This window comes from Sminthopsis crassicaudata, chromosome 3 (assembly GCF_048593235.1).
Source record: "Sminthopsis crassicaudata isolate SCR6 chromosome 3, ASM4859323v1, whole genome shotgun sequence".
Lineage (NCBI taxonomy): Eukaryota > Metazoa > Chordata > Mammalia > Dasyuromorphia > Dasyuridae > Sminthopsis > Sminthopsis crassicaudata.
This window is the reverse complement of record NC_133619.1, coordinates 63,409,086-63,423,075: the sequence shown is the minus strand read 5'-3', so window position 1 is coordinate 63,423,075 and position 13,990 is coordinate 63,409,086. Positions and strand designations below refer to the sequence as shown.

The 13,990-nt window shown below is 41.8% G+C and overlaps 1 protein-coding gene across 1 annotated transcript; it reads right to left on the bottom strand.

The window, feature by feature from the left end:
* Positions 1–4,813: 4,813 nt before the first annotated feature.
* PRKAG3 (protein kinase AMP-activated non-catalytic subunit gamma 3) lies at positions 4,814–13,612 on the bottom strand. Its single transcript, XM_074307601.1, has 13 exons — positions 13,384–13,612; positions 12,951–13,115; positions 12,191–12,576; positions 11,229–11,310; positions 10,470–10,528; positions 10,300–10,345; positions 10,074–10,128; positions 9,447–9,573; positions 8,990–9,155; positions 7,979–8,016; positions 7,614–7,760; positions 7,027–7,273; positions 4,814–5,964 (listed from the first exon to the last, which is right to left on the bottom strand). The coding sequence occupies exons 1-12, from the start codon at positions 13,406–13,408 to the stop codon at positions 7,157–7,159; spliced, it is 1,413 nt and encodes a 470-aa protein (XP_074163702.1). The 5' UTR covers positions 13,409–13,612; the 3' UTR covers positions 4,814–5,964; positions 7,027–7,156.
* Between the last annotated feature and the right edge of the window lie 378 nt (positions 13,613–13,990).

Sequence of the window (13,990 nt, the reverse complement as noted above, 5' to 3'; positions counted from 1 at the left end):
GAATTTGTTCTCATTGACCAGATTATCACTGACTAGATTATCAGTCAGCAATGAATTGAAGAGTGGTCTCAGTCACAATTGTCCCAGGAGTTTAATTTGTAGGAGTTTCCTGTAGCCAGAAGCTATCTGACTAAGGAATGGTCAGAATCAGACAGAATGGGTTTTGGGAGTTTCCTGGGACAGAAAATATAGAATCACTGATTTCTTGCCAGAACAGAAGCCCCCCTAAAATCAGGGGATCACAAAATCATATTATATCAGATTGACTCAAAGGAGAACAGAAAAAATGGCCTGGGCCATAACTAGATTCATAGGGGAAATTTAACCCCAGGAACATGACTGAGATTTCTGACAAGACATAGCAATGTGAGGCTGCCCACAAGGGCCTTAGAGGTTTGCCAAAACTTGGATTTCAGATTGGGCAAATCCACAGAAGGTGGGATCAAGGATTGATCTCTATCAGGGCCTTTTCCCTATCTATCCCAGGGAACAATTTTGTCAATCCTACCTACAGTTCTTCTCTGCCAAAGACACATAGCATTCAAAGATATCATCAGTACAGACATTTGGCTTTAGATAGGAAGGGCCCAAGACCTCTTCCCTAATAGTACAGTCTATTTTCTCACCAGAACAGCATTAGCAGAAAGAAGTCAACTGAAAAAGGAAGCAGGATGAGGTCATGAGTAGTGCTATCTGAATGCCCTCAGGTCTGGCTGTGCAACTATAGCCAATCAAAGGGACTCCTCATAATGGTATGGTTAGCAATTAGGAATCAATTATAGAACTTCCACATAGTGAATTACCTCAACAACACTCTTTGCATGCTCATAAGGGCTGGGCTTAGTGGATAGTCCTAGGTTACTAAGTTCTTTCAATTTGGCAAATATTTAATGTTTCTTTTCCTTAGAAACATATAATTTTAGAACTAGACATGATCTTAGATTAGTAACATTCCCTTTGCATTCAATCCTCTAATATTGGGTTACTTGCTGCATAGGGCAGGAGGGAGGTCGAGTGGGAGGGAGAAAAACTTGGAACACAAAGTTTTGCAAAGGTGAATGTTGAAAACTATATTTTCATGTATTTTGAAAAATAAAAGGCTATTATTATAAAAGAGAACAAGTAAAAATTTTTTTTGCAAGGTTGTCTCTCAGAGAGGTGACTTACCTCAAGTTTTTTTTTTTAATTAATTTTATAATTATGTTTTTTTTTTTTTGACAGAACATATGCATGGGTAATTTTTTACAACATTATCCCTTGTTCTCACTTTTGTTCCGAATTTTCCCCCCTTCCCTCCACCCCCTCTCCTAGATGGCAGGCAGTCCCATACATGTTAAATGTGTTATAGTATATCCTAGATACAGTATATGTGTGCAGAACCAAATTTCTTGTTGCACAGGAAGAATTGGATTCAGAGGCTTACCTCAAGTTGAAGGATAAACAATTTGGATGATTATTCCTAAAGCTATAGCTTGTGAGCTCCCAATGGAGCACTTCACATTAATAATTAGACAAAATTAAACAATTATCTGTTAGAAAAGGCATTTGCTCAAATAGTAGGAAGATGTTTTCTTCAAAACTTAAGGTATGCTTTCCCACAAATACATCTATAGAGGGGTGAAGGGTGGGCATAAACCTATATTACAATGCTAATAAAACCCTCATGTAAGGGAGCATATGACCAAGATAATTCATAACTCTGGAACTATGGGGCTTTGAAACCTTTCTTTCTATAGAGAATCCTTACAAAGTTCACTGCTAGGCACAGGACAAGTTACTTTGCTGCTTCATTTGAATGGGTAACTCAGCTAGCTCTTTATGGAGCATATCATCGTTGAGCTAGCTCAAGCAGATCATTTAGCTGCAGAACTGGCTCTTCACCAGATTCAGCTGACTCTTCCTAGGGCAGGTGTCTTGCAGGTTTATCTGCTGTTTTCTTGGGCTTGCCACTTTCAGATTCTGGCCTGGCGGTTAGTACTGTACTCTTTCTGCTAAAGTGTTACAGCTTTCTTTTCAAAAGGAATAGTATTATGTTCCTCAAAAACCCTTATTCCAGAAATGGTAGAAGCCTTTCTTTGACTCCCTTAGGATCTTAGCCCTGAGATCTGTTACCTTGTAGATAGGAAGTGTAAGAAGCATAGATTTTCTTTTTTTCAGCGTTCTTAGTTCAGAGCAGTATTTCCTCAGGGAAAGAGCCTACTCTTACTTATGATGATCAGTCAGTTCCATTTCCCATGTTTTTGTTGGTATAATTTTATCTAGATGAGTGGCTGGAGACAAAGATATTGAGGTAATATGTTCTCTGAGGTAACTTCTTTGTCTTTGCTGACCTTTTCATGTTCATTTAAGTTATTGAAAGTCTCATACCCTTTCAAGGAATAGAATACTTTATTTACTGTTGGTTATACAGTGGATAGAGGATTGAGTCTACAGTCTGGAAGAGGAAAGACTCAGTAGCTAGATGTGTAACTTTGGGGAAGTCACTTATCCTTTGCCTCAATTTCCTCATCTGTGAAATGAAAAGAATAAAAGCATTCACTTCTCTGGATTGTTATGAAGATCAAATGAGATAATAGAAAGACTTAGCACAGTGCCTGATATGTAAGAAGTACTATATTAATGCTTCCTAAATTTTTTTTATCATTTAAGATTTTAAAAATATTAATAGTTTTTTTTATTTTTCAAAATACATCCAAAGATAGTTTTGACATCCATCCTTGCAAAACCTTGTGTTTCATATTTTTCTCCCTCTCTCCCTTCCTTAGTCCTTCTCTAGACAGCAAGTAATTCAATATATGTTAAATATGTGCAATTCTTCTATATATATTTCCACAATTATCATACTATACAAGAAGTCAGATCAAAAAGAAAAAAAATGAGAAAGAAAACAAAAAGCAAGCAAACAACAACAAAAAAGATGAAAATATGATGTTGTGATCCATATTCAGAGCCAACAGTCTTTTTTCTGGATGCAGATGGCTCTTTCCATCAGAAGTCTATTGGAACTGGCCTGAATCATCTCATTGTTGAAAAGAATCATGTCCATCGCAGTTGTTCATCACATAATCTTCTTGTTGCTGTGTACAATTTCTCTTGGTTCTATTCATTTTACTTAGCATCATTTCATGTAAGCCTCTCCAAGTCTTTCTGAAATAATCCTCCTGATGGTTTCTTATAAAACAATAATATTCCATAATATTCATATACCATAATTTATTCAGCCAACTGATGGACATTCACCCAATTTCCAGTTCCTTGCCACTGTAAAAAAGGATTGCTACAAACATTTTTGTACATGTGGATCCTCTTCCCTTTTTTAAAGATCTCTTTGGGATACAGACCCAGCATTGCTGGATCGAAGGATATGCACAGTTTTATAGCTCTTTGGGCATGGTTCCAAATTGCTCTCCAGAATGGTTGGATCGGTTTACAACTCCATCAACAATGTATTAGTGTCTCAATTTTCCCACATCTCTTCCAACATTTGTCATTATCTTTTCCTGTCATCTTAGCCAATCTGAGAGGTATGAAGTGGTGCCTCAATGCTACCTACTACTATTACTTATAGATGAAAGGTATAAATTATTTCTTTGCCCTTCAAAACATTAACTTTGTGGAAATCTAAATGAGGATCACTTGCAGGTTAATCCTCATAGTAATAATGTTTTAAGGGAGATAGGACAGGTGCCCCCCATTTTGTAGATTAATTTAAAATGAAAGAAAGTAATAAAGAGAATGAAATATGGTATGATGATGGGAGAGATTGCTTAGTTCTGGAACTGTGATTGACTTGCTGCGAGATGTTGAATAAGTCTTTTCAGTATTCTGGGTTATATTTTCTTCATTCATAAAATGAGGTTTGCCTAGATGATTTTTAAAGGCCTCTTCTAGTTGTTAAATTCTAAATCATCAAAGGGATAGAATGGTCAAGTAATTTAAGGTTTAAAACAAGTTAACAGCAGACTTTTAAATAAGAATCCAAGTCTCCTGAGCCTCAGCTCTAGATTCCTTCCCCCCTTTTCTGAAGTACTGTTTTCCCTTTTTTTTCTTTCTGTTCAGAACTCTCTTCTCCCTCTACTGCAAACATAAACACACACACATACACACATACACACACACACATGCACACATGCACATAAATTTCACATAAAGAGAGAAAACTTTAATACTTTTGTCCCAATTATGAGAATTATGAGGAAAAACTTGAGATATGAAAAGAATAGATTTTCAGTCTCCAATGAGAAAACATAATGCTGACCTGCTCCCTCTTCTGAGAACAGGAAGAGATGACCAGACACTATAGCAGAAATTCTGAATATTGGGAGTTATAAGTAGAAAAGCCAAAAAGACTGGGAGTTTATTCATCTCTTAAAATAAGGATGATAATATTTGTAGTACCTGGTCTAAAGGTTTTTTTTATAATAAAGGAACTTCGTAAACCTTTGGAGCTATAGACGTTGTTATTCCTTCCCTGGAGGCTTAGGAAGTACCATGGTGTAAGAAAAGTGAGATTCAAAGCCTTACCTCTGCTACTTAATACATGTGTGATCCTAAACAACTCATTTATAGCAATTTCTATGAGTTTTTGTTCCTTCAACAGTAATGAGATGATTGAATAAAATGTCTTTAAAAGTTCTGTCTCCTAAGTGTCTGTCTCTCTGTCTCTAAATCTATGATTTTTAAGTCCAAAGTCACCCCTAGCTCTAAATCTACTAATATGAGGCAAAAAGAAGTCTTTGCTGAAACCTGGCCAGAGACTTGCTCTCTCTCTCTCTGTGTATATGCATCAAAGGTACCAAACATGTAGCTCAAATAGCTTTTAAAATTTTTTTATTTTTAACTTTGTGGAGGAAGTCACCTTTCCACATGGGTTAATCCATCCTCTCCTCTTAAGTTTATAGTTTGTGATAGAACCTAGAGAAGGAAGAGAGCTGGAGGAGAGAGAGAGTATTCAGCACAGTTCCAGGAAACAAGGATGGAAAAGAATAGGAGGCCTTTGGCAAGAGGAGTAAATGGGGACTCCCACAGAAAAGTCCATAAAGCTGAATTTCTAGGTCTCCAGGGATGTTCAGGGAAGGAACAGGATAGGCACACATAAGAATCATCCTATCTTCCTGCCAAATGTCCATTTAAACCAATGCCTTAAAAAGGATCCTTTTATTCATTTATCCTGCTGCTCAGAGAAGGGATACAGTCCAAAAATAACAATGTCTAATAATTCAGTTCTCATGACAGACTCCTACATCAAAGTCGATCCCAACACAAAAAAGATGGGGCTTTATTAGACTTTGGAGCATCTTCAGAACTTACACAGCCCTAACTCTTTTCCCAAGTCTTTTAGCCTAAGAGTGCCAAGGCATGGGAATAGTTCAGCCCCTTCTCTTGTTCCTGAGAAATAATAGCAGAACCAGATTGGAACAGAGACTGGCCCAGAGTCCTACCACAAGTTAATGATTGAGGCAAGACATAGACCCAATTGTCAGCATTCTAGATCTTTCTCTGGGTCTAGTCAGGTTAGGTGAACAGCCAAAGAGGGGTCTGGGACTCCACAACTATGACTCCATATTGATACCCAACTCCTGCAATGCCAAAGTGGAAGGGAAGAATTAAGGGGAGGATGGGAAAAATCATGAGAAAACACTGGGGAATGACAGTGAAAGACTAAAAACCAGCCCAGAAACCAAAGGAGTTGGGTCCCTGTCTCGTGTCCCAAGACTATAGAGTATAGGTTCTCAAACCCCATAATCAGCCCCATATTGGGGGCTGTTGCAGATGGAAAGAAGGGGATTAAGAATGTGGGGCATGCAGGGGACTAAGAATATCCTCCAATGGTCCTAGTGCCTGAAAGTCAGGGAGCTCTCTCATCCTGACCTCTGCCATCCATGAAACATCGGCCTTTCTCAAAGGTTTATGGGAATAGAACTTTGTATTAGGGAAGTGGAACTGGGGATGAAGATGCAGAGCCTGTGAAGGAGGAAAAAAAGGCAAAACTGTGAAGTAGACAAAGTCTCTCCTTCCAGCTACCACTGCCCTCACTCTCAGGTTCTATAACCCAAATCAGGTTCTTAGTGTACCTTTCCCCAGCCTGACCCCTTGCCTCTAGAGTAAGAAGACCCAGCTCTGCTATTCCCTTTACGACTTTGGGCAATACTTCCTTGGGTCTCAGTTGTCTCCCTTATAAAACGAAGGAAGCTATTGGAGGAGTTAATCTGTAATGTCCCATTTAGCTCTAAATCTATGATCCTATAACCTGCTATCAGGCAGGAAAGGGTCTGATTTGTAGTTCAGCTTCACTCAAGAATGAATTTAAGTCATGTGTTCCTTTTCCCAAGAGGATTTGCATTTTAAGCCTCATCTCTAATTGTCTAAAAGGAAGGATTTGTTCTGTGGGTAAAGGGATTTCAGGGAACAGATATCAGACCTGTTTTGGACCATATGGACAAGGAAACCTTCCCGGGGATCCTCAAACTAGAATTTGAGGTTTTCCTTCTCTGCTTCAAGTACCCTCTAGCTTTCTTTAATTATTTCCTATCTTGTACATCAATTGCTTTATAATTATTTGTTTGCATGTTTTCTCCTCCATTAGATAGTAAACTCCTTAAAGCCAAGGTCTGTCTTTTGCCTCTTTTTGTACCCTCAAGGCTTAGCAGATGGATGCTTAATGAATGCTTTTTAAATTGAATTGCTCTTATATTAACTCTTCCTCAGCTACCCCTATTCCTGATACCTCCATGATGGCAGCATAGACCAATTTCAATGTGATCATCTGGGACTTGGGGGTGAGAGGAGGGAGAGGAGTAACTCCAAATCCCTACATAAAGTACTCTTTCCAGCCCAGGGCAGCTTTGTTGGAGCAATGAATGGCAAGTTTCATGGTTTTCTTGGACCTATTTGTTCGATAATAGGGTCCTTCCTCTCTCCGCTGATTTCCAGCAAAGAGGTCTGGGAATGGGGCAAACCTGAGAGCGCCAGTATTGGAATTAGTAAACGAGAGGGCAAGAGAGCGGTGAGAATAGCAGAACATACCTGAGCAGGAGAGGATTTAGCTGAGAATGAGTGAGTGAAAGGAGTGAGCTCCCCTCCTTCTTCCATCTGGTTTTTTGGGGGAGGGGTTGGGATTTGGAGTGCTGCATAGGACACAAAGACACTGGGATTCTCAGGCACCAAGTGCATCAATGCCAGCAGGGCTGAGCACCAGGGCTTGGAGGATGTCAGACAGGGAAATGACACCTAACAAGTGCTGTGATTCATCCACCATCACCAGCCGGTGAACCTGTGGGTACAAGGAGCTGGGATTAGGGAAATGGCTGTGGCCCAATCACGGCCAAATAATTATGTGACCACATAATTGTATCTCTGAAGGGAGATTCAGACTCTCTGGGGATTTCAGTTAGCAAATGGCAAAGGCAAGATGGGTAGGAAAAAGTATTAAGGGATAGCCATAGAATGAGACACCTTGTACTGGGATAGTTGTGGGTACTATGGACATAGTGATGGGATGTTGAAAGTGGCCAGGACTTATCCTGAGGGCACTTCAAGGATTCAGGGTCTTCCTAAAGGTGAAGAAGCTCTGTGTGAATGGGGATGAGGACATTGTGGAGTGGAGTGATCACCTGCTCTCGGGCGATTCGGTCAATGACATCACCCAGGCTTTCGTGAGGCTGGCAGGAAATGATCCCCTCCAGGCAAAGGGACCGCTGCCTCAGTGCTTCACCAACACTCATGTCCAGATGGTTATAGGTCTTCTGGGCAGCCAGGTGCTAGAGAAGAGATAGAAAGCAGGAAGGGGGGGAGGGTATGATTATCAACATTCTCAGCCCTTTGGATTTCCTTTGGCTGCACAGAAAGTCCAGCTTCTACAGATTTCCACCTGGCTAACTCCATCCTCGGACCTCCCTCTTCCCAATTTACAACAAAACCTCTTTTCCACCCTCAGCCTCTTCAAACTATTCCTAGCTCCTTTTAGCAGAATACTCACTATGACATCAAATCGGGAATAGAGGCCCACAACCTGTCCTGGATTGGAGGAAGGAAGGATGAAAGGAGTCAGAAGAGCTCTAAAGAATATCTGGAATAAAAGCTTAGCACCAACTATTTCTTTGGCCAGTTAAGTGGCTCCATGTGCATAGAGCACTTGGCCTGGAAGACATATTCCTGAATTCAGATTTGGTCTCTGACACTTACTAGCTGTAGGATCCCTGGTAAATCACTTAGTTCTGTTTATCTCCATTTTTTTCATTTGTAAAATGGAGTGGAGAAGGAAATGGCAAACTATTCCAGTATTTCTTGTCAAGAAAACCCAAAATGAGATCATGAAGAGTCAGACACAACTGAACAATTATTTCTTTGGCAAGAGTTTTTAACTTAGGAAGGCATTTCCCTAGACTCACAGAAATTTGAAGCTGCAAAAAAGATTAGAGATTCATACTGGATCTTTGGTTTAAAGATTAAGTCTCAGAGGCTCAGAGCCCAAGGTCATACAGGCAGTTAGCAGCAGAGTCTTTTCTAGTCAATATATTGCCTCCCCAAACTTCTTTGAATCCTCAAAAACACCTCATATAGGTAAATAATTATTTCCCTGATTTTACCAATGGGAGAACCTGAGCCACAAAGAGTTTACACATGAACTTGAATGCTCTTGACTCACTGTATTATGATATCTGGACCAGGAAGGAGTTCTTAACCTGGGGTCCATGAACTTAAAAAAAAAAAAAAAATCAACCCATATATTTTGACTATATTTCATTATATTCTGATTTTTTAAAATTTTGTATGTTTAAAAATGTTATTCTGAGAAGTGAATTTAATTGGACTGCTAGAGGAATCTATGACACATCCACAAAAGTGAAGAACCCTATTTCTAAGTTGATTTTACAATAACCCTCTAACCACATTGTGAAAGTCTAAACTAAAGATCTATCTGCCCTCCTCACAATTCTCTTTTCATAGCCCCCTACTGACTACCACCCTCTCCTCTTGGCAAAGATACCGGACTCATTGACCACAGGTAGCGCAGACACTCGGCGATCTACAAAAATGTCCAGTGCAGACAGGATGGGGGCTGTGTCCAGCACCACGGCCAAGTCCCGGAATGTGCCAATGCCCAAGTCTTGGATAGATCGGGAAAGAAACTGTGGCTTGGGAAGCAATGCACCCTGAGTATAAGAGCAAATTAGGGGATAGGGAGGGGAAAAAGGCAAAGATCAGGAAAGAGACCAAACTAGTCCAAATGCCACGGTAAGCCCCAAACTCTCTGGATTCTGAGTTTCCCTCCCAATCTCTTGGAAATCTTGGGCTAATGCAAATCTATGTAACTGGAGCTAGGGGCAGCTGAGGGTCTTAGGAGCCCAAATTAGGTCATGTGTCCCATAATGCATTGGTGGAGTTAGAATCTCCCTGCCCCCATTCCAGAGACTGGCCGTTCCCAGGTCTGGGTAGAGTCTTACAAAGATATGCAAGAACTTGAGCAGCCTCTTGTGGGTGAGGATGTGAAGCACGTTGCCAGACGCAGGATCTAGAACTGGCAGGCGGTGAATCCGGTTCTTGATCAGGGAATAAACAGCCTCAAACAGGCTGAGGAGGTATGGTCAATGAGGTGGAAGGATTGGAAAGTGGGAGGAAAGGATGGTTTAATTTAGAAATGGATCTTTGGGCAAAACTTGAAAAATATTAGCAGTAATAATTTTTAAAATTACTGATACCTTCATTTCTGAACATATCTCTTCCCTTGCCTCTACCAAGTAAGGCAAATAGGCGAGGGTTGGGTTTTTTTTTAATTTGAAAAATTTTTAAAAATTATTTAATAGTATTTTTTCCCAATTATATATAAGGAAAACTTTCAACATTCATTTTTAAAAAGGTTTTGACAGCAAGCAACAAGCAAAGGGAGATTTTGAGGAAAGGTCTTTTGCTCCAGATGCACCCCCACCCCCATACACACACCCATGGAGATCAAGGCCATTGGTATTCTTTGCTTCTAAGATCAAGGAGATGAACCCACAATCAAATGGGTTTAAAAGGGGGAATGAGACCCAAGAAGATATTTGAAGACAAGATTGAGGAGGGAGACCTACCTGTCATTGGGAGAGATGGAAACCAATGGCTTGAAAGAGCCTTGAAGGTAAATCTCTGCAGGAGAGGGAGAATCAAGTCCAGAGAGTTGTATCCTCCTCTCTGGGGACTCCCACAGATCCCTTTCCTCCCCTATTTCCCATGTCATCCCTATTCTCCTTCCTGTACTTCATTCCTAAGCAGAACTCCCTTGGTCCCTTTCCTTAGGGCCCCCAGCTCTCTACTCACCCCTCCAGGTTTGGATTGTATGTTCCTCAATTTCATAAATCTGAACCTAGAGACAGATGGATAGCCTCTTCTGATTAGGCTTGGCAGGGTTCACATTGAGGCTCCTCAGCCCCCCTGGCTTTCCCTTCCCACCTTCTTCAACCCAATTGACCCATTTGTGCAGGACTCACCAAAGGTGATCTGTAGTACCGATGGAGTACTAAGATGAAGTCTGTGATAGTCAGCATACCTGAGAAAGTGGGGGAGAGATATGGATCTGGTCAGCCTGGGGTCCCACCAGCTCCAGTCCAGTGCCACTGAAAAGCAGGGGCTTCATCTTAGTTATCTTTGCTGCTTCCCTTTCTCCTAATCCAGTGCCTAGTCCAGTTCTCAATGCATGTTTGGTGAAAGAATAAATAAATGATTGTTGCCCCCAAGGTGGCAAAACTGAGACTCGGTAAATAATCCCTAATATGGGCACAGCTGGCCAGTGCTTATCTTTCTTACACCACTTCCTATGCTGAGTTCTCTCTTTTTCTTTTCTCTCCTCTTTCTCTTTTTTCTCCTTTCCTTCTCTTCTTTTTTTTTCTTTTTCTTCTCCTTTTCCTCTCTGCCTGGCAGGAGAAGAGAATGGTGGGAGTTTGTCCTCATTGCAGCCCAGGATTGGAGAGATAAATTGCTAAGCTGTTATCTAACCATGGTTTTCTATTCTGTGCAAACCATCAGAGGATATAGGATTTAGAGTAGGAAGTGACCTTGGAGATCACACATCCCAGCCCCTTCATTTTGCAGATGAGGAAACTGAGACCCAAAGCAAAATGACTTCTTGTCAACACAGTCCACGTAGTTAAATGGCAAGAGTGCCATCAAAGAGACCCTGAATGCTCTAAATGTTCCCCTACACATCTTCACTAAGACCTTTCCCTTCCCATTTACAGTCTTTCACTCACCCACAAAGCTCTGCTTCTGGTTGTCCCACAAAGGGGCTGCCCGTACCCCATTGGCCACAAGAGCAAAGAAAGCCTTCTTGATCTGGGTAGAATAAGAAGGAAATGATACCATCTTTTGTTTCAATCCCACCATATTGAATTCTACATTAAAATTACCGCTCCTGCTTGATTTTCAAGGCCTTCTACCATGTGGTCCTAACCTAACTGCCCTATCACCCTATTCTCTTTTTGTAGAATCTTTGTTCTGGGCAAACTGAATGACTCTTTTCTCCATTCTTGACCTGCTCTCTCCTGTCTCCGTCCCTTTCCTTACTCTCTTCTCCATGCTTGGGAATGATTTCCGTCTATTAATAATTCACTGTTCTTATTAGACCTCCTCCTTGAAGCCTTCCCTGACTTCAGCTCCTAGAGGATCCCTACTCAAATTCCTTTGCATCATTGTCATTATTTACTATAGCTATTTGGATACTCACTTGTCCTGGTCCCCATTAGATCATAAGCTCTGTGAGAGCAGGGTCTGTTTCTTTATCTCATTTTGTATGCTTTGCATATAGTAGGTGCTTCTTAGATGGTTGTTGAATTTAAGCACTTTTTTGCAAGATCCTTGATGCACCTTTCCAACTACTCATATAGCTAATATTCATCTCAACCTCAGTTCCTCCATATGTTGATGGCTGCTGGGGAAGTTGAGGCAGGTATGTATTGGGGCATAGGGTAAAGAGAGAGTTTAGAATGTCTTAGTAGAAAGGGAAAGGAAGGGAGCCAGTAGGGAAGAACCAAAAAAATTTGGGGAAGCTATGAAGGAAACCTATGGGGCCAAGGTGGAAGGAGTGTCTGAAGTACTCAGGGGGTTTGGACACCTAGGTTTGCTTTTGTTTGATTATAGGTTTAGAGTTTCAGAGTCCTAAGGAGATCCAGGAAGGCCTTTTGACTTTAGATTTGTAGCACAGGGAGGACCTCACCTCTAGCATGGTATCAAAGATGACTAGCTTTGAGCTGGTAGCCATGGCATCATAGCAGCTATGCTCCTGCATGAAGTGCATGTAGATTTGGGCTCCTGGGTGGAGTAGCTCTCCATCCCAGCCCAGTTTGGGCAGGAGAACCAGTGGTGATGGACTTCGGGTCTCTCTCTCCGGAATCTCGCTTTCCTGCCTCACTGATAAAGTGTCTGGCTCCAGGGATGTAGCCCTTGTTGGTATAGATGTGAACTCTGGACATGTGGCTGTGGAGTCCAAGTCTATGGCTTCTAGCCCCCAGCTAAAGGAATCGCATCCTGGGAATGTAGCAACTTGGCTTTGGGATATGTCTTCTGAGGAGGTAGACCTAGACTCAGGCCTTGCCAGAACACCTGCTGGGAAGATGATGATAACAGTTTACATTTATCCAGTGCTTTCTATTTTACCAATAGCTTTCTTATTTTTCTCCCTCAGCAATTCCACAGAGCACTGGGTATTATTCCTATTTTACAGATGAGAAAACTAAGTTGCTAAGTTTTTGAGTAAATTGAGGTTTGGAGATATGAAGAGGTTTGCCCAAGTTCATACAGCAAGCTTGCAGAGGAACTGAGGTTAAAACTTGGGTTTTCTGACTTCTGGTCCAATTAGGCCAGCTTTTCTCCCAGATCGAGATCATGGCCAGGTCCTAGTCCTGGCATAGGAAACCAGAGGCATTCTAAGCTCCAATTGTCTCCCCCTTTTCTTCCACAATGGGCCCATTCCTCACCCTCTGGGCTATCTCCTTCTTCCAGGATAGGGGGGTCTCCCTCTTCTACAGCTTCTTGCCTTGTCCACCTGGAGGCTTTGATTTCCCGTTTTTCACAGCTCTTATCTGGGCTGGTAGTCATGCAAGGCAGTGGCCTTGAAGGGCTGTCCCCCGAGTAACTCACTTCTGCATGAGAAAATAGAATTTGGATAGGAGTGAAAGAGAAAGCCAGTGGGAGGGAGAAGAGATGAGTGAAGAAGAGACAAGGTAGAAGAAAAAGAAGAAAGAAGAGGAAGGGTGAAAAATGGAACAAAGAGGAAGAAGAGTAAAGGGGAGAAGAAAGGGAAGGAAAGGCATTGTGGAATGTAGGGATGAGCTAACAAGGGTAGAGGGATTTCATGCAAAGGAAAAGGAGGTAAGAGATTGAACATGGGACCAAGCAGCTCCTACCTACCTGGTTGTTCCATCATGTCCCACATGATTGTTTCAAGACAAGATCTGGGAGGAAAAGGCAAGGTGAAGGGGGAGAGAGAATGGTAACCCAAGCCTTAGTTGCTCTGAGCCCAAGGGACTGCAGCTGTACCCCACCCTCTGTCCCTTCAGACTCCCTTTATTCCCTCCCTGGGGCCTCTGTACCCAATGTAGGGTGTGTTCCTGCTCAGGCTGCATCCGGCCAGTGTCGTGCTGACTAAAGCTGTGGCAGACTATTCTGGGCCCCTGCTCTCTGGCTCCCTGCCCCCACCAGAGGATCAGTTTCTCTTTGGCTGGGTGTCAGACCAATGGGAAGGAGGGGTTCCTCCTAGCCCAGCTGCCCCAGTCCTGCCTGGGCCAGCAACTCTGTGGACCCTCGCCAGCCTTGGAGACAGGGAAAAGCATACAGGTGCTTTTTTGGGAGGGAGGAAGAAAAACACCCAGATCATCTCAAGACACTAGCTTCACAGATTTTCCCTAGCATTTCCTTAAGAAAGCATTAAAGAAGATAGGAAGAATAGATCAATTCACAATAGAAGACTTTTCCTAGCATTTCCTCTAGAAAAAATTAAAGAAGATTGGTACAAAAG